The sequence below is a fragment of the Cheilinus undulatus genome, linkage group 2 (assembly GCF_018320785.1).
Source record: "Cheilinus undulatus linkage group 2, ASM1832078v1, whole genome shotgun sequence".
In the NCBI taxonomy this organism is placed as follows: domain Eukaryota; kingdom Metazoa; phylum Chordata; class Actinopteri; order Labriformes; family Labridae; genus Cheilinus; species Cheilinus undulatus.
Genome location: NC_054866.1, coordinates 25,522,946 through 25,549,248, shown reverse-complemented (window position 1 = coordinate 25,549,248; position 26,303 = coordinate 25,522,946). Strand labels below are relative to the sequence as shown.

General features: G+C 38.4%; 1 protein-coding gene across 3 annotated transcripts in view; it reads right to left on the bottom strand.

Moving 5' to 3' along the window:
* gria4a (glutamate receptor, ionotropic, AMPA 4a) overlaps nt 1-26,303 on the bottom strand; it is a 208,795-nt gene that overhangs the window by 5,692 nt on the left and 176,800 nt on the right. Inside the window, exons 15-17 of one of the 3 annotated variants that reach the window (XM_041808361.1) lie at nt 15,838-16,085; nt 6,810-6,924; nt 4,834-4,971 (exon numbers count right to left, since the gene is read on the bottom strand). In XM_041808361.1, coding sequence (XP_041664295.1) covers nt 4,834-4,971; nt 6,810-6,924; nt 15,838-16,085 — 501 coding nt within the window. Of the gene's footprint in view, nt 1-4,723; nt 4,972-6,809; nt 6,925-15,837; nt 16,086-26,303 lie in introns of all 3 variants that reach the window. The other 2 variants (XM_041808368.1, XR_005993051.1) reach the window with 2 other exon arrangements.

Here is a 26,303-nt window from a genome sequence, read left to right as displayed (position 1 = left end):
TAAAATACTTCATAAAAAGCCATAAAAACAACCTCTTGTAATGGTTTTAGGAAAGGAAACATGACACAGTTGTGCCCCTGAGGTCTAAAACATAGGAAGTTGATGGGTTTTCCTGCTAATGGTTTTTATACAGCATTCATATCTGAATAAGTTTATTCTGCAATAATAAACATCAAACTGTGTGTGGTAACACATTAGCAGAGACTAGAGACAACAGCTTCTACTCTTCCTCTTTTAATGAGTGGTGTCATGCTGATGTACAGCTCAATTAAAACTAAAGAGAAAACATGTTCTCTAAAGCTACAGTTTTCAAAGAAATAATCAGCTTTTTTAGTGTTTTTGTGACAACTCTAAACTCTTTTGGATGAGTAAATAAAAAAAAATTGGCAGACATCTACAATTGCAGACTACAACTGTGAAGGTATTTGCTTTTGTATCAAGCAGTAGACTTCTTTTAAAGTGCCTTTACACAGATAAAGTCAATATTTACTGCTCTGCATTTAGCAGTCTTTACTTTTGCCTCCTGCATATTGATTCTGCTAATTGTCTCAAGATGATTATCAAATTTGATCTACTTCATAGAAAGGTTTGCCAAGCAGATCATGTAAGTGTCTCCTCACACTTCTCTTAACTGCTCTATTCATCAATAAATTTGAGTCATGCTTTTACAACAACATCGCTAAGTAGCCGTTCTATATGAAGTGTTGGCTTCATCAATAATTCTTCTGCTTTAAAACTAAGTAACTGGGCTGTTTGGTAGTTGTCAGGGCTGGAATAAGTCAGAGAGCTTTATTGGATCATCTGTTGCAGGGGGGGGACAACTCCAGGTTACAGAAGACACGTTAAACGTACATTAAATAGAGAGGTTTATTTATAGTCACCAGAGCTGCATTATATATGTATTCTGTATGAAAGTAGAGTTATATGTCTTATCATGGCCATATTAAAAATTAAACAGCCTCTCAAAGTAGATCAATGATTGCATATAAAGTTTCCCTTTGCAATGCAAGAGAATCAGGTAAATTTTCAAAGACCACATCTAGATAAATATCATCATATTTATGAACGGTTGTTGATATCTGAGGATAAAACGAAAAGTTATTAAAATGTGCTGCTAGGTAAAATCATCCTCCCATTTCCACATTTTCGCTTATGAGCTTAATTCCCCTGATTATGCATGTTACCTTAATGGACTTGATAAAAATCAGCATTTTAGGCAAATGGTTTTCACTTTTCTGAAGCTGTCAAAAGCCTGAGCTTCACCCTAAATTGGATTGAATTGGCTCAGTGGCTAATAGAAGCTTTTTCACACGCATATGTTTGTGAAACACTGTAATAGTGCTCGCATTACGAAAATGATCTTGAGCTTTCACTGATATGAGAAATGACTTGAAAGTAATTATAATTCTGGAGATGTCTATCATATAATGACTAAAAAAGTTTTCAGTCAGATTGGTGAGAACTGGTGCCCACGTGTTCTTATTACGGTTAATTTGTAGCTGGAAGCAGCAAATTTTAACGAGGAGAAAACTTTTGCTCCCAAGATGGTAAATTAAGGTTAAGATCAAATTGTCAAAAAGCATCTTTAAAAAGTGGCTTCAGGTATTTGTTTGTTTATAATGAAAGCTTTTCAAAGTAGATATTTCAGAAGCAACATTTATACTCATATCCTTTAGTTGTATCATTGAAAAAATGACTGAAGTTGTAATGAGAAGAAATCAACTTACATTATCTCTAATGTTTGCATAAACTATAATAATCTACTGGCCGATACATTTTTGTCTGTGTCTGACTTGAAGCTGTTTGTCGACACATACTGACATTATATCCTCCTGTCTAGATTCTTGCTTGTGTTGTTCTTTCTCTTAGACCTATCTTTGCTTTAGATAAGGGCATCATCTTAAGTCAGTCAATGTCACGGAAAATGACATCACACCATCCTACCAATCATCTGTGGCGCAGAGTGTCTCAAACTTCCTATTTCCTTCAGAACTTAAAAAAATGCAGTTTTACATCCAGGGCTGCCCCTGGCCAAAATGAAGCCCTGAACAGACTCTGGTATGAGGCCCATCTCGATGCATGACCCCCCCCCAACAAAAGAGGGTGCAGAACAATGACCTGTCAGTCAGCAGATCATAGAAGGCATCGATCCTCAAAAATGAGATATCTTCAGGGTTGACTTACTAGTGTGATGCCCAGTTCAAGTTTGTTTGATCAATGCTTTATATTACCTTAATCATATTTATCATGCAAACACCAGTCTGATGTGCAAAGAGGGGACAAAAACAGTGGGCGGACGTGTTTAAATCACGTTTGGACACAAAAAAAATTCACCCTAACATCATAACTAACCATGATAAGTTGATGAAACTCACACATTGTAAAGGTAAATAGTAGTAAATGTCATTGTAAGTTTTGTTTGTCCATGTTTTCTATCAATTACTGAAATTTTAGCATGAAAAATGAAGGAACTATATAAGGACATACGCCCATGTAAGGGTGTAAAAAATTTCTTTATGAAGACATTTATGACCACCTGCATCTGACAAGCCATACTGAGAGGATTTTTCTTGACAAATAACTTATTAGGGTACTCTATAGCAGTGATCATCAACTGGCGGCCTGAGGGCCACATCAGGCCCCCACATCTTCCCATCTGGCCCCCAGAATGTTATGAAATTCAGAAATATGCAGAGGAAAAAAAGGGTTGATATATATACAGCTATTAAAAAAACAATTCAGATTGATAAAAAATTGTTCATATTGGTTGAAACTGATTAATTTTACAGAAATCCACCTGTCACCCATTGTTTGCAAATATAATAAACATGATAAACCCCTATTTTGAGTTCATTCTTGATTGGTTTTCTTTCGACCTCAAGCATTTTCCTACCTGAGAATCAATGCTAAATAAATCATTTCTAGGACAGGTTTCTCTTCAATCAGGGCACACCATATTAGCATCAAACACAGTGATAGAGAACTTAACAGCCCAGGAGATATTCAGCTAAAATATCTCAATCGCCCCCTTGTGGCTGACTCTGGTATAGGGACTGATCTTACTTTTAAGGCTAAAAATGGCATTCATTTGAAATAAAAAAAAATACTTTTTAAAGTATGTTAATTAGACCAAAATGTCTTTTAATCTAAATTCATTTAAGGTCCAGCCCCCAAAGTGTCCATCAAGGAAAAACCTGGCCCTTGTACAAATGTAGTTGACGACCCCTGCTATAGCTGAATGTTGCAACAGGTTTGTTGAAAAACAACGAGTGATTTTATTTATTTTTAAAGAAATAATTATAAAAAAAGGTGTGACTTTTGGTCAGTTTTATAAACTTATAACAGTTTTATTACACATATGTGGTTCATATCAGTTTGCATTTTTACCTTAAGGCTTATATCTGCTTAAATTGATTTAGATATCTAATACTTGTGTCGTTTCTCACATTTTCTTATGGAATTATATGGAAAATAAATGGTGTAAATAATTAAATGTATATGCTTTTAGTCAGTTTTAGAACAGTATATAACAGTTTTAATAAACTTAGTATAAATAAGTTTTTAATTTTATTTGAGCCTCATTACCACAAAAATTAACTTAATTATTCAACAACTGTGATTATTATAAGTGTTTTTTTTTAGAGATATGATAAAATTGATGGTCCTTGCCTTGCCTCTAAAAGAGGTCAGGATCTAAAGGCAAGCTCACCTTATCTTTTAAAATGAATATTTTGTATTTAAAGTTCATACTAATTAGACTCTAGGCTATATGTGTTTATTTTCACATTTTAATATGCATACACTATGCAGACCATATATGGCATACAACTTATCACTGACCTTGAATTTCACCATAATGATACAAAGATATATACAAGTCATCAAAGGTTAAAAAAAAGTATTGGGATGCCCACAATAGTATTCCAGGGCTTAAATTCTGAATTTCTAAGTATTTCGATAAAGGATCAATGAAACTGTGACATTATAACATGGTAACACTTTAAAAGTTTAAACCTTGTCTCCCCTGGTTTTATCCTCTCAGAAGTCGTTTTTTTTTTTTTTTTTTTTTTTTTTTTTTACTGCTGTTTGGACAACTCAGGCAATATTTAAGAATCTAATGTGTAAATCAATAGATAATAAAAACAGATGATAGTTGCAGCTCTGGGCAGTACATTAAACTTTTTTTTCTGTGTCTGTTCCTGAAGTGGAGTTGTGCCTCCTTGCTCTAGCAATATTCAAGTCTCATCTAAAGTTACAATGCAGGTGCCTAGGCAAGTCATCAGCCAAGAGCATCACCATGAATGTCATCATCACCATCATCACCACCATCATCATCATCATCATCACCATTACTGTCTGCAGCCAAAGACGATGGAACCAAATCTGTAGACATACATATCTAACCCCAGTCTAGCCAGGGAATGAAGGGCTAAAGACTAAAAAAAGACAACCAAAAGAAGATTAATTTAAACCAAAAAGTAAAAGAAATCAGAAACCCTGTTGTTATACAAATGAACCAAAAAGGAAGAAAAAGATTGGAGAAACATAAGAAGCTACATTGGTTCCACAATGCTTGACCACATTGTCATCACCACATGGAGTACAACACGGTTGCGTGTGGCTGCTGCGTCAGCCTCTACATCAACAATACAAGAATCTACAGCACCACCACCATGATCAACACCACCATTACCCCACCTATATGGGAGCCTCTAAGTCCTACCCCTATATCTTGACCCCCTCGGAGCCGTACACGTTGTACCCCTCCCTATAAGTGGCTAGATTCTGGGTGCTGGGGGAGGGGCTGGGGCAGTGGGGGGGGCTAAGGTCCACCTTCATGCGCTTGGCTTCGGCCCGGGACTTGTAGCAGAACTCGACCAGGGCCACCAGCATGGCCAGGCCCAGGCCTCCCACAAGGATGTAGAAGACCCCGGCTACATTGGACAGGCTCAGAGCCTGGGACGACTTGTCCTGCAGAGAGGGAGAGAGGGAGCGGGGAGTGAGGAGTGAGGGGAGGGATGAGTCAAGGCCGGACAATGAGGAAAAAGACGCAAATAAAGAGAAGGAGTTAAGGGAGATGATGATGGAAGATTACGAAGAGAATGTGTGGAGGACAAAAGAAGGTGGAATAAGAGATGGGAGAGATGGAGGTGAAGGAGGAGTAGGGGACATGAGGAAGGAAAAAAGTTGAGAGTTTTGGGAAAAGAGGTGGAAAAAAGCAGAGAGACAAAACCGGATACAATGGGTTAGAAAAAGAAATGGATATAGTTGCAAAAAAAAATAATTAAGTGACAAATTCTATTCTACTTTAATACTGTAGCACTAAATTAAAGCAAACACATACACAAAATAATAAATTACTGAAAAATCAGTGCATTACAGTCACATACTACTTCCATAATTAGATTTACACTACTGTTATCACCACAGCTACTATATACAGTACTACACATAAGTCACAGTAACTATAACTACACAGTCCACATTTATAGATTAATAACATTGAATGTGTCTAATTTCAGTCAATGAGAGAAAGAAAATCACAGGGCAGGCTTAATTCTGAGTGGTGATGACATTTTACTGTAGATTTGATGACATTTAAAGCTCCAGATGTTAATATATATCTAAAATAGCACAGCTCCTGTACTTTGTAATGTTTAAAATTGTACTTGATTTAATTTTCTACTTTTAACATAATTCAATTGTTATTTTTTTCACTAAGTAATGGTTACAAATAAGCTACTGTGATATTACTCTATCCCACAGTTTAAAACTCAGTCACTAATTTCACTGATGGCATCACTTACTTTAGTCCTAAATAAAATAAATTAATTTTGTTTAAAGTTTAAAATCAGCTGTTGCTTTCAACAAGAACTGGTGCATATGAATGTAACTGTTTAGTTATTACTGAAACCTTCTCTCTCCATAAATGTGATGTCATGTGTTTATTTGATATAAAGGTCAATAAATATTTAGTGCTATCTTTTTCTGAGTACCATGAATATGTAATATCTTGTTGTATAACAACATACAAACTTAATACAAAAAGTAAGAAAATTAGTGTTTGGTATAGTTTTCTTTATTGTAATTATTCTCCTTGGCAATAAATCTGATATCATTGGAAAGCTTCCCTTTGAAATGGTGCTACATTTGTAAGGAACAAGCATTTGTGGGATGAGCAGCAGAGCTGAGTATGTGGGGTGTGCCCATCTATTGCCAAGAAGCATTGTTACAACAAAGAAATAATCTACTAAACACAAATTTCCTTACTTTTGGTGCTAAGTTTAGTTGGTCTAAAATAACAGGCAAGAAACCTAAGAGTGTATTAAAATATATACTAGAATATTTAAGACTTAGCATGTCTCACTCAACATTATAGGCACAAATAAACCACATAGTCTCAGTTAAAACTTTAGTTAATGCTAATAATTAGCTGCTAACAGTGCTAACGCTACAGGAAGAATAGTTTGCTCTGTTTTAGGAGATAATAAATAAACTTTCTGATATCAAAACAAAATCATGACTGTAAAATAACACAGATGAAACTTAACATTGTCACTGATCTGCTACAGAGATCAAGAAGAGATCGCTGAGACTGCTAAAGAAATTAAACAATTTTAATGTTCACCTCATGCACTTTTTCCTGTAAATTAAAGCACTTAATGTCAGCTGGGCATTTAAAATGTGTCTGAGATTAAGGCTATTAAGAATCTTGCTAATGCTAAGACACTATTTTCTATAATCTGGAGCGTATTCAGGATGTGAGTTTCAGTCTAACGTTTCATGGGCCGCAGCAGCGTGAGACTGACCTTACTTCCAGAGTCCTTGGGTCCACACTCTCCCTTGTCATACCACCATTTGTTTTTCAGTTTGTCTAAGACGCCTGCTTCGCTCAGTTTCAAAACTGCAAGGTTTACCGGGGTTCTTCGCGTGTAAAAATAACATAAATAACATCATAGGACATGTTATTTTATGTTATTAGAGTATTTCACATTTGCATTGCACAGCTCAGTCACATTTAAAAAAATACTTTGGTTCAGTTTAAGTGACCTAGCATGGATCCCACTGAGTACATGTGTGTATGCTCGATGAGGAGGGGCTGGGGGGAGCGAGGAGCTAAGGCGAGCTACAGACATATGAGTGGGACCCACCTTTGTCACTTCAGGTAACACACCCATACTGCCCCAGCTGATCCTTTACTGAAAAACAGGCAGGTACTGTGAAGTCAGGATTATTAGCATTGGGCTAGCACTGTGCTGAGACTGGGAAGGTAAGCTGCAGGAAGACAGGTCACTGTACAGATTTTAGGATAAGAGTAAACTCTTATTTTGTTTCTTGATGACCAAAATCATTTTTTATGTTTCTGCAATGGTTAATACACCTACATGTAGGAGCTCTTTAACCCATGATATTTTTAATGCTAAAATATAATTATTATTGTTATCCATGAATTATCAAATTTACTGATTTACAAAAAAACTGAAAAAATAATAAAGCACATTAATATTTCTTGATTAATATGTCAAATTATAGTTATTTACTTGCATTCCTGAACAGAAAAATGAGTTTTAGTGGTTGAATGTTATGCTTGATTCATTTCTGACTTCTCAGAGAAGCCCAGTGAGCCGGCTCAAATTTGATTGAATTCAGTTTGAAATCCCTCATTCCTGTTCAAAATGGTAAAATGTGGAGAGCTGACTGAAAAAGAAAGAGTCAGCATTAAAGCACTTCATGATGCTGGATGGTCTCTGAGACAAATATGACAGGTGGTCTAATAAATTTGTTAAGCACTGTATGTTACACAACTAAGCAAGTTATCAAATAATTCATTAGGTTGGTAATTATAATGTTAAGTGTTTACTTATTTTCATTATGCACCTTTCTTGAAAAATGGTTATCAAACTTATGACTCCTGTTAGGATCAGTTTCCCTTTATGTCCTTTTCCAAGCAAAAGCACACCACCTCCTGTACTTTAGACAGTTTACTGAATAACTTGCCAAAATGCATTGGGTTGCTTTTATTGTGAAATACTGCTTTACCTATGTGAAAATGTCATACATATTGAGCTCTGCTAGGTTAAAACCTAGACTGGGATAAATGGAAACATGACCAATTACCCTTAGATTTAAGTTGATCTGTGAATCTTAATGAGTGTAGCATGTGTGGATTCAATATTTCAATGGATTTTGTATGGGGAAACTTGCAGATGCAGCAGGACTGCTTTTGTTGTGAACAAGAGAGTACAAAAGAGCCTCTGACGGTAAGTTTAATAACTACAAATGTTCTTTTGCTGTCGCCAATCTGGCAGATGTGTAGTGGCTGGTTTGTCGTTCAGATCTTGAAATGTTCAGAATCACTAGAATCAGAACTTTACAGTGAATGCAGAGCTTGACATTTGCATCTGCCAACCTGCCAAATACAGGTGAATTTCAGCTGTAGCAGGCAGAGTAACAACTCCCACTAGCCACTCTGGATCTATGGGTGATGCATACTGGGCGTCACGCTAACTGTGCTCAGCTGTTAATGCCAGTGTATGTGAGCACTGTAAGTGTAGATGCTTATTGCAATAGGGTTGTTAATTAGCGCAAAATTGTAATATATCATATTATATTATGTTACATAATATTATATGATTTTATCTTATATAAAAAATTATATTATATTATATTGTTTCTAACAAGAAAATTGTTGCTTGTGAAAATTCATAATGGCTTGTACCTTTGGAAAACTACTAGCAAGAGTAGCTGGTGAGCAAAAAAGTCATTGTCAAGCCCTGGATGTATTGGATGTGTAATATTAATACACAGTAAGGGAGAAAGCACACTGGCAGCTTAGGGGTGATGTAGTGAACTTTGATATTTAACAGACTAAACAGATGAACTGTCATTGATTATCCAGTCATTGTCAGATAAACAGTTAACAGAGTTTAATTTTGATTAGGTGTGCCCATCTCTGTCACTATCTAACATTATTAGTGAGCAGAAGGAGGATCTTCCCGTGTGTTTGATTTAAATGCCTCCTGTAGGCATGGTATGTTATGTACAGTCCTTTAAAAGCAACAATCATTTGCATTTGACCATCTACTAAAGTCTGTACCTTTATCGGGGTCCACTCTAGTAAAACAGAGGTAAAAGTTTGTTAGATTGTGTGAAGAAAAAAATAAAGTAGATAATCAAATCTGGACCATTTTTGTCCAGATAAAACCTTTTAAACAGACAGGCCTAGAGGATTCACTAAAATGACTGGATATTTGGCTATCCCCCCTTGAGCTTAAAGGCTCCTCTGAATGTAAATTGTATAGCAAGAGGGGCTCTTATGATTCGTTGCTTTTTCTGTGATTGTTTAAAATATAAACAACGTGTGTTTATGAAAAATTAAAGAGTTTATGTCCCTGCTTAAACTTACAGAAGATAAGAGGAAACATTTAAAGAGCAGCAGAAACAAACGAGAAGAACAAGTGTTTGAATAACTAGAATTGTTGAAATCCAACTGCAGCACAAGGGGGAAACTTTATCCTGTAATTGCATTCTGCTGCTATCAATTATTCATCCTCCCCTCTGCTTCAAGTCAACCTGAGCTCAAAAGAATCCAAGAACTACAATTACACCCACTGGGGTCTCATTTTTCCTCTAAATGTTTTAAAACCTTTTTATCTACTTTCTTCTTCAGAAACAGATTCTCAGTTGAGGGACTGAAAATGATCAGTTTGCCTCTTACTGTCTCCTCTCCCCAGAGCTGCCACTAGAGGGTGAATATTCCTGTCTTGACAGTAATTGCTCTCTTTATTTTCCCTCCTATCCATCATTGAGCCCTTTTCCCATTACCCCTCTCTCTGTCCTTTCAGAGGGGCATTACCAGATCAGTGCCAAACACATGTGAAATGGTTATTATCATGAGGAGCGCTTGATTTATAGTGCCAGGCACTCACCCGCAGAGGAGACACATTCCCCTGTATGGTACTGGACCATTTCTTTCAGATTGGTTAAATTGTTTTAAACATTGATCTTTTAAAAGCTTTTTTTTTATCCTCTCCAGGGTCTCTAAAAGGTAACTATAGATTTAATTTAAAAATGCTTTATTTTCTGGAGATGTACTCGTTAAAAGAGTAATCATCTCTTCTGTATCTTAATAAGCCCAAGTGTTGTATCTTTGCCACTGGGTCTGAACCTTTCCTGTCAAAAGGCCACACAACACTGACAACAGATGCAACATTGTGCTTATTTTGAAAGCTGCTTGGAGAGTTTACTTGTTTTTTGTCTTTTTGTCTTTTTACCAGGGCAGATGCGTGTGTTACTCTCCCAGGACGGGGGCTGTCGCAGGCTGCTCAGCCAGTGAGCGGCCCCCGCCCCCCTAGTGGTGGGGTTTGGGCAGACAGAGAGGGCTAACCTTGGAATCCCCTCCCCCGCTGCCACATTCTCCTTTGTCATACCACCACTTGTTTTTCAATTTGTCCAACAGGCCCTGCTCGTTGAGCTTTAGAACGGCCAGGTTGACCGCGTTTCTTTAGGTAAAAAAAAAAAAAAGGGAGGGACAGATAAGAAAGTTTGGTCAGAGCAGAGGATGGAGGGGCAGACAGACATGATGGACGAGGACCACAGCTGGGAGGAAGAAAGAGGAGAAGAGGAGGAGAGAGAGCAACTAGGGGAAAAATCACAGGGGATGATAGGACAAAAGTGGGTTAGTGGTGGAGGATGCACCCTGGACAACAATCTCTCTTACTCTCTCTCTCTTTGACTTTCTTTCTATTCAGAAAAAAATGTATCCTCCATGGTCAGCACTATCTGCTTTTATTGAAAGATTTTGTTTAGTTTTTGTTTTCGTTCTCTGTCACGATCCTGTTCCAGACTGTGCTAACAGAAGATGCTCCACAGTGAGTCAGATTTCCTGTAAAAATTGTGTTAACCAGGTCTCTACAGCATGCTAATGGTGCTCTTGTCCTCTCCTGCTGCTCACTTACCTCTCTGCTACTGTGTGTGTGAGCGTGTGTGTGCTAGCTACAGTTTCCTACAGCACTCCTGCTCACACCCCTGAGGCGACTGACCTCCAAACAAAATTCAGGGACACGAGGCTAAATATCAGGCATTCATGCAGCATGACCACTTTAAGTCAGCATTTTTAAATCTTTGAAAAAGGGCTTCAAAACAGTATTTAGTACATAACCAGGAGCAACTTGCTATCATGTGAAACATACTTGTAAGAATAACAAATACTTGGCTATTTTAGAGTTTCATTTTTTAAGGTCAGCTACCACCCTTTTCATGATGCCTGTTTGTTTGCAGTGAAGTTTCTTGATGGCTGTGTCATCTGCAGACCACTCTTGGCCGTCAGATGTAAGTGCTTCTCTCTGGTACTGGTCTATGTCATCCAGAAGACTTTAAAGAAGCTGGGAACAAAAAACAAAAAAATCTCTAGCACGCTTATCTGGCAAAATGAGTCAATTATTTCATAAGGCCAAAACCAGTTTTTTCCAGATAAATGTCTAGCACCAAAACATTGCAAATAAATTACTTTCTCCCGAGTTGGAGCTTAATATGCATAAGTAGGCCTATCTAAATTTGTGTTTAACAGTGTTGTGCATCACTTTCAAATATAACTTGTTAGATTACTGCGTTACATACTGAGGAAAGTAACTTGATACGTTACTAAGTAAGCTACTTATAAAACTAATGCCTAAGAGTACTTTTGCATGATCAAATATTAAAACCCTTTAAACACTCGCTCCACTTAATGGTTGCAAAAATAACACAAAACCATTGTTAGCTGTATTTTAGTACAGCAACTACTTAATCATAAAAATACCATTGATGCATGCTGGTTTGACTTGATGCAAAGTTCTACCTGTTTATTGTTGTCTACATCAAATATTTTCCTATCCTGCTTTAAGACTGGTCAATACATCTCTGACTACAAATGTTCTACAGTGAAATCCAGATGACTTAACACAGTGAAAATCATAACTGCTGTGTACAGGTTTTAATCTATATCACTGCCGTCGGCCAAAACTTCATAACTCCTTCAAACTCACCACTTTTCAGGGTATGTGAAACACTTTTATCAACTATTTTAACACTGAATGGTCATAGTAAGCATCTTTTTTAAGTGTTTAATTGGTTTTCAATTTGTAAAACCTACTAAAAGATGTAAAGGGTGACCAATAGCACTTATTTCTAAAAAAGAAAAAAAAAAAAAAAAAAACATGAGAAATGGAGATCTGAGGATTTGGCCCTAGCCAGCACAAGGTACTGTGTAGAACCTGTAAACAAAGATTACTTAAAATATAGAAAAGGTAAAAGAAGATGTATTGGTCTTGAATTTTCTGATACATGCAAAGCAGTTCACTTGTTCTTTAGACCTATCATGTCTCCTATTTTATTACAACCTGTTTCATTACTGCTTAACAGAAGCCCTCTCTGCATCTTCACATTTCAAAGTGACCTATGAAAGACTGTCCTGCCATTCTTTTCTCCTGCGACCACCCTCTGTTGACCACTCTTTGTTTGTGAGATGCTGTAATCAGGTGGGCTAATCTCTACTAAAAGGTCACTGCATGTTCACCTTGTATCTTTGCATCTGCTTTTCTGTGAATTCTACCTGATCTAAAAGTGTGTTGTTGCACTGCTGCAGATGGAGCCCACGATATAAAGATGCATACAGTTATACACAGTACAGGTAAAGGTTTTTTAGAGTGAATTTTCAAGTAAAGTTAGTCAAGAGATGTAGAGAGAGACAGTGTTCTCCAGGGTGATCTAATCTACAAGCCATGACTAATTACAACAGCATAAGAGGTAAAGATGAAAACAGTTCAAACATCTTTGTCAGTCATGATCATATCAGTCACATATAAATAACCATATCAAAATCAGCTATACTACAGGAAACATACATTCCTAACATTCATTTTAATCAGCAGGGTATTCAATCTCTTCATCAAGTCAGATCAGAGCTGTGATCAAAGCACCGAGATGAGGGGCAGTATCATCTGAGGCACACTTGCAGCCACACATGTGCACCTGGAAGGCTGGGTTTCCGCAGAGTGGGAGAAGCCAGAGACAACCATGGATCATCCCAGAAATGCTTTCAGAGTGGGGAGGAGGGGGTTTCTTTAAGGGATCAATCCACCCGCTGTCTGTCACTTTTCCCTCATAAACGGAAAACCACTGTGTCAATAACAAGGGATAAGCTGTGGGTTTTCTTTCTGAGGGACTCGTTTGCAACACACAGAGGAAAGTTATAGGACAGGATGTGAGGCTGATATTCTGTTTGAGTACTTCATGAGGCAAGCATAAAATGCTGACTGAGAGACTAAGATGGAGGGAGATAAAAGAAAGAAAGTGGTCCAGCTTTTGCTGGATTTAGAAAATTATTTTCCCTCAGGAGGCACTTAAGACATTGTTAGGACAAAATTTCTATTTTGGCTCTCACAGTAACCTGGAAAATGAATCAGATGCATTTCTATCATTCCTCATTAATTATTGTAAGGATCTTTAGGCTTAAGTTAAAGGGATATGTTCAGACTTTTTTAACTGGGACACTCATTTCTGAAGTAGTGCCATGATGTATCCATATGCAACAAAGACTGTATATTAAGGTGGACAGTGCAACAGTCACCTTAGAAGTGAAGTCAAAATACTTAGAGTTCCCCCTGCCGATTTGCTGCAGTTTATTCATGACCCTGACTTCCATTGTAACAGATAGGACATGGCTCTAAATTGTAGACACGAAATAAATGTTTATCAAACTCAAAGTTGTAAGAGAAGCCTTGAATGATCAGCAACCAAGCATTATTGGACAATTTTCATTTTATTTCTTCTATTCACTAATCACTCAAACAAGTCACCTTGTTTGAACAAGTCAAGCATTATTGGACAATTTTTATTATTTTTTTTTCTTCTATTCACTAATCACTTAAACAAGTCACCTGTGTTTAACACTCTGGTGTCTGCAGCTGAGAGAAGCACTGTGTTTGCAATATTGTTATTATAGGCAAACTGAATTTCCATCCAATAAGTATTAAGCAGTGATCCATGTCCAATTTTTGTTCAGTTTGATGAAAAAAAGAGCTTTTGGGAATTGATAGCCCTCTGAAGAAATGCTCATTGCTTTTTTCTCCACTGGATAAAGAGAGTCGAAGCAAAAACAACAATGCATTCATTGGATTTTCTTTAAAGTGTATCTACAATAGACTGGATGCAAACCTAACAGACATGATGGATCTCTGCTGCATAATTGTAAAGTTAAATGGCTGTTTCAGTGGGTGGAAAGGGCAGGATGTCAGCTCCAGTGTTGCACTTTACATCACCAGTGTAATACATCAGAATCTGGATTTGTGGTATTTTGGCTTCATTTTTGTACAACAGTGGCGAAAAAGACTCCCTGTCCATATTAATGAGCAGTATGTTATGTGCATACACAACATCAGGATAAGATAAACCCCAGCTAATTCTTCTAGTGATATTTAATTGGGCTAAAATCAAATGTTGCAAATCTATGCAAAGGTTTTACAACTAAAACACCACCGTACACTGAGATACCACAAAACCTACTAGAAGCTGGGTGCACATGGCCTCAACAAATCCTTCCTTTGAGTAAACAAATTGACTGTATTAATTAAGAACTATGGTGTGACACCAGAGGCAGCCAATCAAATGAAACAAGTGGCTGCTGAGGGAAATCCATCAAAAGAACAAAGGTTAGGACTTCACAATCTCATTTACTTCCTCCTTTCCCTCTCTCAATGAAGTGTTAGCATTTTGTCTTATTTCTAAAATGGTTAACCATTCAGTAACCCTTAATCTGGGTTAAATTAGTCTAATTAATTCATATTAATAATAAAACATATTTGGAGCAGATTTGAAGCACTATTTCTTCCCACTTTTGGGATTTTTTTTGTGTGAGATCATGTGTAAGGTTTAGTTGTCTACTCCCCCCATTGACCAGGCCCCTCTACTTCCTTCCTCTCACCGTTCTTCTCCTGTTCATCTATAAATTCCCTCTCGTGGCTTTAGATGCAGTGGCATCAGTCTGAAGTTCTGCCCCTCCTCGCGGTCATATTCAGTTCATGAATCTCTATCATAGTAATGCCAACCATCATCATCATTATAACCATCATGACTACCATCTGTGAGGATGAAAGGAACAAAGAGACAGGACAACAAAAATTGGATAGAGTTACCTGTAAGGTGGCCCTGTGGAGAAATAGAATGATCCATAGAGGAGAGAAGGGATTTGAGACACAAAAGGGGACAGACTGACGAATGACAATGACACAGAACACAGAAATGAAGCCCTAAATTACCACATAGATTGACTGATGGAAAGTACAGCTAAAAAAATGTATGCAAGGGGTGACTTGAGTGCAGAAATTAAGGAAATCAAGGCATTGGAGGGAAGGGAAAGTAAGATGAAACATATAATCTGCACTTTTAATACTCTAATGTATTTCTGCTGCTGGGTGAAAACCTAAACTGAATTATTTATATAGAGATTTTGATAATTACTTCGTTCAAATGCCATCATTTAATTGTTAATTTAAGACAGTTAGTGCTAAGAAAAACAATCCAAATCTGGAAATAATCAACTGAATTCTTAAAGTGGATTTTAAGGATATATTTGCCCACTGTGTGTCTGTTTGTGTGGTTACTTTTACAACAAATCAATCCATGGGAGTAAAAAAACCTCCGACTTTCTTTGCTTGCAGATGGCAGATTTTCACCTGACAGCAGTGACAGGTTAATCTATGAGTAGTTTAAAAGGCACAGCAGGGTAGGTGGAATATCGCAGCAATAGTACAGCATCAGCTTTGCTACTGTCTCCTATTGTTACACTATTCCACCCACCTTAACTGTGAGCCTTTCGGTGTAGCAATTCCATATCCTTTGGAGTCCAGGTTCCCCCCGACTTTCATGGTGTCGCAGGGCTTGCGCTGCTCTGTGTACTCATTCATGGTGGACTCCAGCAGGAAGGCGTACTTCCCCTTAGACTTGCGCACCCTTGCCACGCCCTCAGCCGTGGTTTTGGTGAAGACGGTTGGTTCGGCGGACTTCATATACGACCACATCTTCTCGTATACAGCTATTTTGGACCTCTGGGATGGAGAAAGGGAGAGTGAGGGAGAGAGCAGAGGTTAATTAGAATTAGACTGGCAGCATTTTGCGAACATACAGGGCCAGATTTTCTCACAGATGACAGTTTTCATAGACCAGTGAAGGGATGACTGCCAAGGGAAGAGAGATCATGTGGGCCGGGCTGCATACAAATTGTGTTGCTCGAGGAAAAGAGATGACAGATAGAGAGAAAGATAGCCATTTCAATCCTAAATTGCCTGGATCTTTGATGGATGTAGATATGAAGGAACAATCTGGATGGGTAAGGTCTCACAGGTGAGGAACATGGGATGACATTTCAATACCAAATGCTCGCTGGGGGTGTTTAATCCTTTTGCCCTTGTACATTAAATAATACAGAAGGTAACATGTTGCCCAACCATGCCCTCATCAGAAAGCCTGACACTGAGTGTCATTGTTGCTCCTAAGTTGTAGGTTTCTGTATCCTCTCAATCACCTTGGCACTATTGGAAAATGACTGAGATACTTGCACATCACAAAAATATGATAACATACAGTTTACAGCTAAATTGCGACAAGACATAAATAAAGATGCCTGCATGCAGATATCAAAACTGTCCATACTTCACTGTTCATTGTCTCTGCAGAACAAATAACAAGCCTTTTAAACCTTGAGGTCATGATTAATTCTTTAAGTCCTGCTTAGAAATGACATTAAAATGCCTTTTTAACATCTAAAGCACTTTTCACACAGAATTAGCATTACCTGGGGACCTCTGGTAATTTGTGAAATACTGCCTGACATTAGTGTTTGGTGCTTAGCATTCACACAGGACAAGCTTCGTCTGTAATGAATTTCGTTTTTTGATAGAAACATGGAAGCGCTTGATGACAGCAGCAATGAAAAACATTGTGCATTTTTTTTCCATACAATTAGATAATGTAGTTTACATTATGTTTTGCAGGTGACTTTTCTTCCTTCACATGCCATAAACCAAACTTTCCTTATAAGCCAAGGTGACGTGCCAAAGTATTTTTTTATTTATTATTCATTTACATTATTATAATCTGGGGCAAGATGTCCTTGATCAGTACATGAGTGTACAGTTTTCCCTCATAGAGATCAACACATCATCTTTGCTGTGAGGTTGGCCCCTATAGGCAGGACTTCTCTAACTGAGATGGCAACTTCACTCATGGTACAAAACTGTTTAATGCCCAAAGGCATTCTGGGAAAACTCTGCAGATTAATTTGTAAACATTGACTGAAATAAAGCACTAGAAAAAAACCTGTTAGTGTCAAATCTTTGTTTACAGTGTTCCATTCAGGCAAATCTTTCTTGACAAGCTCCAATTCGCAACGTTTGTGCCGAACCAAACGCTGCAGCTTTTAGTGCTCTTTAGTGTAGCTAGAATGTAGCAGCAGTTTTATCATAACTGGACCACATTTATTTATTATTAAAGCACAAAGAATGACTCTAACAGCTTTTCCTGGAATGTGTTGTCTCCTCACAAATAAAATCACACCTCATCCATAATAATTTGTACTATTTCAGTCCCACTTCCGTTTCCAACACAGCACTGATACAGCCCTTCTCAAAGTTACAAACGACCTTTCTCCTTTCCTCAGACTCTGGACATCTCAACATTCTCATCCTCCTCGACCTCACAGCTGCTTTTGACACCATCAACCCCATCATCCTGCTCCCTCATCTAAATTGCTCCTTCAGTATCATGGGCACCTCCCCATCATGGATCAAATCGTATCTTACAGCAGGTCTTCCATATAATTTTTTTTTTCCTCCATAGCTCTTCTGTCTTGGAAAAGATGTTTTTACTCTTCTTCCAACCTGCCTCGGCATGAGTTTGCAATCGCTCTGGGTGGGTTTAGTTGCACTGTAAGCTGGTGTATACAAAGGCTGCTACTGCTGAAGCAATAAGCCTAAAAGAAGCTGTAGAACAGCAGCTGTTTTATTAGAATTGTGCCACATTTCTGTATCAAAACAAGAGCAAAGAGCCATGCTGAAATCTTCTGCTGCATGTGGTACCAGAGGATCCAGCCCTTGAGCAGTGTTAAATAACTTATCATAGGGTTAGGATTTTGGGCTAAAACCTGCGGTGGTCAATCGGATCTGATCCTTGAGTGGGGTGGGGTGTACATCAGGCCACACCCGGCACATGCATGTCCCTGTTCTCAGGGAGTATTCACATAAAAGGACGTTGTTGGCCTCTACAAATTCACCACTATGGTTTCACATCAGACAGGGGATTAGTTACCACTGCCTCCATTAGGTCTACTCAAAATAGAAAGTTTACTATCTAGGTTTATTTAACTAAAGCATCTTGAACTTTCTATAGGAATAAATAGATTTAGAGCTGAAAATACCAGCACTTTTCCCAGGACTGGAAAACATTTTCTACTAATGGACACATTATCTTGTTGGCTTTTAAGAAGATGTTTTGACCCAAAGAAAAGCACATTAAGTCTACCCTATCTGTTATTTTAACACTTACATACAATGTGTTTATCTATTAGCCATTGTCAACACATTGATTTGATTATTCATTTCCAAAATGGAGGAGGATCGTACATGCACATCACCTCATTGGGAGGCAATCAGAGCTGTGGCATCAAATCTACATGCCTAATGAGACAAATTGGATGAATCTGGGATGTAAATATGAGAGCCGAGGAAGTGAAAACAAAGAGCGCCAGTCATTAAGTTGACACAATGACACTCAGTTGCTGTTTACTGATTAAGCATGGATGTTTTCTTCAATGCTCCTACCATAGAAACAGCACTTGGAAACTGAGTCTGAAAACGTAAGATGTGTTTTAGGATGTTTTCAGCAGCATTACATTTATTCCCACAGTCTTTGAGGATGTAGAGCAAACCGATTTTATTTTTATAGCACTCGAATAAAATTACAGTGCTGATGGAGTGCTGCGTCTTCCATCTTCCATTTTGATCCTCTGGCACATAATGACATTTACAACCACATTTAAACTGCACCTCTACGCCTCCCTAGACAAGCCAAGCATTAATCTTACTTTATCTGACTTTATGACTGAAGTGGCACAGTGATCTGGTTTTGCTGTTATGAATCTGGTCACCTGCCGTAACACAAGAGCTTTTGGGAGGATATCTATCTGACATGATGGGATAGATTGTACTATACTGACTGCACGCCATACACATATGCATGTTTGTACAAGCAGTTTTTTGCACCAGCCTATGTGTATAAGAGAGCTTACGAGTTTTCATGTGTGTGTGTGTGAGGATTGTGTTTACTCAAGAGTGAAAATAACAAGCACAGGAGTCAAACTGTCATCCTCCACAAGCTTCCTGCTTCCTTCTTCTCTTCCTCTCCTGGTGATAAAGTGTTATTCTGTTGCTCTGCAAGCCACTAGTCACGGCCTAGCCAGTGAAACTAGCGCCAGGGGGGATGAAGTGCATGTGAGTGAGAGTGTGTTACTAGTGCGTGACGGACACCTATCCCATAATAATGTCACTCACAGTCAGGAGGACCAGCAGGACAGTCTTCTTTAATGTCTAACATTTCTTATTCCCTATTCTTTGACTTTGCAAGTCAGTCATTAGAACAGAAATTCTTTTAACCTTCTAGTGTGTGTGTATTTGTATTCACCTGAGTGTGCTCACAGAATCAGAGTAATGATCAGACATTTCAAAGCAGCACCCAGCTTTTGAGGGATAAATAAGTTGCAAAGGAGTTACTCTTGCAGTTTTTATTAAAAAAGAAGTTAATTTCTACAGTTCCCTTCAAGGAATAAAAAACAGCAATAAACATTTAAACAGGTCACTCACTAAGAATGACAAAAGAAGACTATACATACAATTGAATGAGCCAAAACATTTAAATAATCCAATGTATAAATACAGTGCCAAGGATAAAAAATTATTCACCCCTTTGGATGTTTCACCCTGTTATTGATTTTATAAATCAGTCATGGTCGATATGTCTTTTTTTTTTAAGATTTATTTTTGGGCCTTTTCATGTCTTTAATTGATAAAGGAAGGACAGTGGATAGACTCAGAAACAGGGAAGAGAGTGGGGAGAGACATACGGTAAAGGGCCACAGGCCGGATTCGAACCCGGGCCACCCGCGTACATGGGTAGGGCCTTTAACCACTTGACCATCTGCGCTCCCATAATTTGTCTTTTTGACAAACAAAAATGATTAAAAAAGCGATTTAATGTCAAAGCGAAACCTTTTATACAAAATAATGCCAGGTGAATAAAAACATGTCAGGTAAGATAAGCAATTGCATGAATATTTACCACATTTAAAGTGACTGACTGAGTTCAACAGAGGTCCAGCCAATTGGTGCTAGTAGTCTCATAATTAGTTAAATGGGGATCACCTGAGTGCAGTAAATGTGTCTCAAGTGATTGTAGTATAAAGACACCTGTGTCTGGAAGGTCCAGTCACTGGTTAGTCAGTATTCCTGGCTACCATAACACCATGAAAACAAAAGATCACCCCAAGCACCTCAGTGAAATGGTTAATGACAAGAATAAGTCTGGGGATGGATACAAAACAAGAATTCCAAGGCACTGAACATCCCCCTTAGTTCAGTTAAATCCATCATCAAGAAATGGAAGGAATATGGCAAACGTGTAAATCGTGCCTAGATCAGGCCATCCTCATAAACTGAGTGACCGTGCAAGAAGGAGACTAGTGAGAGGGGTCACCAAGACACCTACGACTACTCCGAAGGAGTTACAAGCCCCAGTAGATGAGATGGAAGAGACTACAACAACTGTTGGCCAGGTTATTCACCAGTCAAAGCTTTATGGGAGAGTGGCAAAGAGGAAGCCACTGTTGAAGAAAACTCAAATCAAATCTAGCAACTAGAGCGCGCCAAAAGACATGGGAGACTCCATGGTCAAGTGGGAGAAAGTTCTTTGGCCTGATGAGACCAAAATAAGGCTTTCTGGCTATCAGACAAGATGCAATGCTTGGCAGATGCCAAACTCTGCATATCTCCACGAACACGGCATCCCCACTGTGAAGAACAGTGGTGGCAGCGTCATGCTGTTAGGATGCTTCTTGGCATCTGGACCTGGAAGGCTTGTAAAGATAGAGGGTAAAATAAATGCGGCAAAATATAGGAAAATCCTGGAGGACAATCATATTCAATCTGCAAGAGAACTACAGCTTGGAAGAAGATTATTTTCCAGCAAGACAATGACCAGTAGCATATGGCAAAAACTACACAGGAATTATTTAAAGACAAAAAGGTCAATGCTCTTTTTATAGGCACCGTATGAACAGTATTGCTGATTTGTGGTGATGAGTTCCAGAGGTTTTGGTTTTCATGTCTCATGGTCCTGAAGTGTTAGTCTCTTTCCTATCTGTGTGCAATCTTATGATGTGTCTTACATGAGATGTTGTTGGTCTTGTACGGTGGTAAGGAGAGGGAACTGTTTTTCTTATCTAGTGCACACGTCATTTGTGTGAAAGCTTATGTTTCATACTTGTCTCTGTCTTCATGAGACAAGACTGGACTGGACTAGGGTATGAGCTATAGCTTTGTAATATCCTAATTTTTGTTACAGAGCAATAATTGTACTTTAGCTATTCTATTGAAGAGCATACACTACATTGCCTTTGATGGAGGATGTTGTGCCCTAGGGGACTATATGTAAGAGCCATGGTTTGCTACTGGCTCAAAGAATTACATTTGAGGAATTTTAATTTACAAAGCAACTGAAAAATCTCTGCCTCTTTAGAAAGCAACTGATCCTCACCTACCGGAAGTCCTCAAACAAGAAAAGAGGCTTTGGAAACGGATGCTGCAAGTCACCTTCAGGCATGCACACTATGCAAAACACACTGACACACAACTCTGCTCCAATACACACACTAACATGCATATATACAGGCTTACATATGTGACTGAATATGCACTAGTGCATGCCTAAACACATATATATACACACAGACACACACAGATAATTAATGGTGGTGGTGAATCCCCCTCAGCTGTGGGAGAGTAAATTGCTTTTTCACCCTCCACAGATTTCAGTTGCTCGTTATGTTGATGATGCCAGAGCTGCTCACAGAAGCACAAACTGTCTGCTACAAGCTCCACCTTCCTCTTCTCCCCATCCACAGAACACATACAAACACAAGTGTATGAATTTGCAAAGCACAACTGTAAATTTATACACAATATCAATTCAATGCATGGGCAAATAAACAGCTCTGAATAGTCCAACAGGGTGTGTAACAGAGTGGGTTTGTTTCTGTGCATGCTTTGAAACTGTTGTCTTTGCACTATACTCAGAAAAATCTGCTTCCACCAGCATTGTTTGCATTTGTGTGTCAATGCTTGTATGTGTTTATGACTGCTTATTTTATTGCACTTCCCTTGGGTGAAGAGGTCAGTGGGTGAAGCCACCACAGCTCTTCTCTAGGCCACTCACACCACTCTGCTATTTTTGGAAACAGCTCCCTGTAGAATAGATGCTGTTGCAGCTCTACTTCCCTGCCTTTTACCAAGGCAATTGTTATGATGAATATCAATAAAATCATTGCTCTATTTGACAGGGAAGGGGCGTGATTAGAACCAACACAAGTGCGAGAAATCCTTTGTGGTCAAATTCTGGATTTAAAGGAAAAGGATCAAAAATCGTCTAGGTCCGTTGACTCTTAGTATCCAGTGTTATCCTCTGAAATCTTGATGTAACACTGAGCAAGATAATAACTTGAATTTGCAAAGTTTCTTGGAATAGCATCAACCAGAAATTTGAGCTTAGTTTCACTCCCAAATTTAAGCCTCTATCTAGCAAAGATTAGGATAATGTCACAGGTTTGCCACCATCTTGCAAAGCATCAATCTGACACGATTGTGCCCTGATCTCAAAATTGTCTGACTAATCAGTGTCATTTCAGAAGAGCAAGGTGGTAGATATGGGCGTAGTTTAATTAATGGCTGCCTGCCAGTGAAATGAGTAGTTTTGATGTAGCCATTATTCAAGTTAGTTCCTATTTACAGTGACACAGAGGGCCATAACACAGACTCTATCTCCTTTTTTCTCCATTATGAGCCACTCAGGCTCTCTCCTTCACTTTTTAAGTGTAAACACATATGCTGCTGGGCAAAGCATAGCGTGATGACCTAAAAGCCTGCCACTGGTTGTTACAGTCCGTGTGTTTTGGGAACTTGATACGGTGGCTAATTCTATGGTAGCGGTAGAAACATTCAAAAAATGCATTATAAATTGGATAAAAAGGTGTTCAATATCAGAATTACTGGTGTGGATTTTATCTTTAAAGACCTGGGAGAGTCACCCAAGTTCCAGGCTTGCTAGAAAAGCTACTGTCAGGGCTCTAAAGGCATGGATAGCATCATTAGAAAGGCAAAACAGAGTGCTGCAAGAGGAGAAATAAAGTGGCTGCAATTTATGGTTTAAAATTAATAAATATTTTATGACCTGTGGCCTGAGGGTTAATGTAGAAGAGCATATGACAGCACTGAAAGCTTACTTTGTGGATAACATGTTTTTGTTTATTTCATGATCAGTGTTGGCATGAGTTTGATTAAAGCTGCAGTAAGAGATTTATTTTTAGTGTCATATGCCCACAAAAACAACACAACCTGTCAGGGTCTTGTTACTAAAGCCATCTAAAAGAATAAGACAATTCTGCAACACCTCCTCGCACTGCACTCTCACTTCAGGAAAACCAGCAAGGGACGATGCTCCAGCCAATGAGGAGGCGAGTACTCACAGCCAATCACGTCTCAGGATGGAGGGAGCGTTCCTATTGGCCCCTGTAGTAAGTGCGCTTGCGCCTCAACTCAGTGAGAAGTTGATAAAATGGCGGAGTTATCAGCAGTGTTCGGTCCTTTGTAGAATTTGTTCATGCTGAGACGAAGCAGTGCAAAATCACTCCACGAGAGCTTTGCCACCGTCAGTATTCGATTTAGCAGACGTGCACATTCGTGAGGAGGTATGTGAGAAGAGGGGCGGAGCAACAGAGCTCAAACAGAGAACAGGAAGGGAGGGGGAGTAGCGTTGATTCTACACGGTTCTCATTGAATGTCACATACTCGATCTTAACCAGGTGGCTCCACTGATAGTGAACAGTGACAGCTGATGCTTGGCAAGCTCACATTATGTAGTTTACTGACCAGGGCGGCACATGCCTATTACATCATGCAGTATGTTGCTCTGACTGGCCTGTAATAAATGTTAAAGACAAAGCATTTGCCCAGCCACCCCCCCATGAATTCTTTTGAAAGGTTCTGCAAACAGACTATTTGCCATTGCCCAGATTGATGTGAAATATCTTCCATGCAAAGGGTATGTGAACCAGTCTGTCTAGCATGTCAGATTATCCATAAGTAGAACATTAAAAACACCCAACAATTTTTCAAGCAAAAGGTGCCATTGGCATTGTCTAAATGGTACAGATTATTTTTTACTAAAATGTTGGTGCAGTTTGAACAGTTTGGAAAGTATAAACAAGAAATAACCCAATACTGGCTGCCTATGACTTTTTGTCACTGTGGTATTTAAGCCATTATCAATATAAATTTGTTTTACTAGAATTGTACCCAATTTAAAATACCTTGTATCAAGACTCTGACTCAGCCTATCCTCAGCTGGTATTCACGAATAACAGGTTCACAATAGCACAAAACACATTACTCAGCTTTGTCCTTGTCCACCTACAGTTGGAGCAGAATAATGCTGCTTCGCTTTTTTCTTCCTTCAAGAAACAACACTATACAGATTCCTTGCGTACATCATTTTACTGCATTAGAGAGTTTAAGAAGTTGTTGCCTAACAAAGTTGTCCTCTGACATTATCTCACCTCCTACAGCCAACGAGTCCAATCCTTTCAAATCCTGTTTACCTCCCTTTTCTATAAAGTCCCACAAATAAGTAAGAAGGCAATAATGGATGAAAGAGAAGGTGATGAATGCAGCAATAAGCATGGCAGAGTGATGTTTTCAACAACAAGGCACATAGGTTAGACCACCATTTTATACAATGGCCATTCAAAGATGAAATAAAGAGAAAGGGGTATAGAACACTTTATCTCTATCTTTAATGTGCCCTGTGGGGTTTCTCACTAAAACACACTGAATGTTTTCTTGAGGTCTGGTTTTGAAATGTCCTTGGTCCTTATTTTGCAAAGATTTTGACACCAAGATAATTTACATCCATATTCCCTGGCTTTTTAAAAAAACATTTTGCAAGTGCACTGTGGCCTTAGAGATGATAAAACCTCTGGGGATGACTGCATACTTTTTAGTTGAATCTAACAGCAGTCAAGTGTCTGAGCTGAAACTTCCTTTTCCAATTCCCATGAATTGTTTTTACTTGGACTACCAACTAAAGACATCAGACTGGAGTGACAGGAGGACATTCATGACTGGATCATGGCCTACAGGTACTGTATATCCAGATGACAATAGCAGATAAGTTGCATGTTTGCACTATGTTCAGTATGGTCGAGTATATTGAATTTCAAAATTATTTCAGATAGCCAAAGCTCTCTGAGACTTGTTTGGAATATTTAACCTAGTACCCTGCACTTGATTTCAAATCCTGATATATTTAATGCAAATCAGTCAACAGTCAGACCAGTCTATTGGTATAAATGTTTGTTATATCTACTGCATGGGTAGCAGCTCAACTGCAAAATCAGCAGCCAAACATATATTCTAAATGTATTACCTAAACACTAAATTTTTTCTAGAAACAAACATTTATGCACACATTTTTATTAAAACCAAAATTTCATAACAGCTGGAAACACCTTTGTAAATTAGAACCATGTTCAATCACTCTTCTATAATTCAACAACTTAATCATGCCAACCAGGGTCATCATGGAGTCACTTTTGTTTTAGAGAAGGAAGAGGTACTCATCTCCTTATTCTCCTTAAAAAAATCCATGGGAGAAGACCAACTACCCTGTAGTTTCCTAAGGCAAGCTACCCAACTGATATTCCAACCTATGACTCATATCTTTAACCTGACCCTTCAGACTGGGATTTTACATGATATTTGGACAATAGCACATGTTTTACCATGATTCAAAGGGGTGACCCAGGTGAAATCAACAACTGGTCCATATCCAAACTTTTCTGTCTTACAAAATGTTTATTGGTCTGCCAAAGACTTTAAACGTAGTTGACCATTCAATTCTGTTATGTAGGTTTTCTAAAATTGGTGCTGATGAGAGTGTAAGTATTT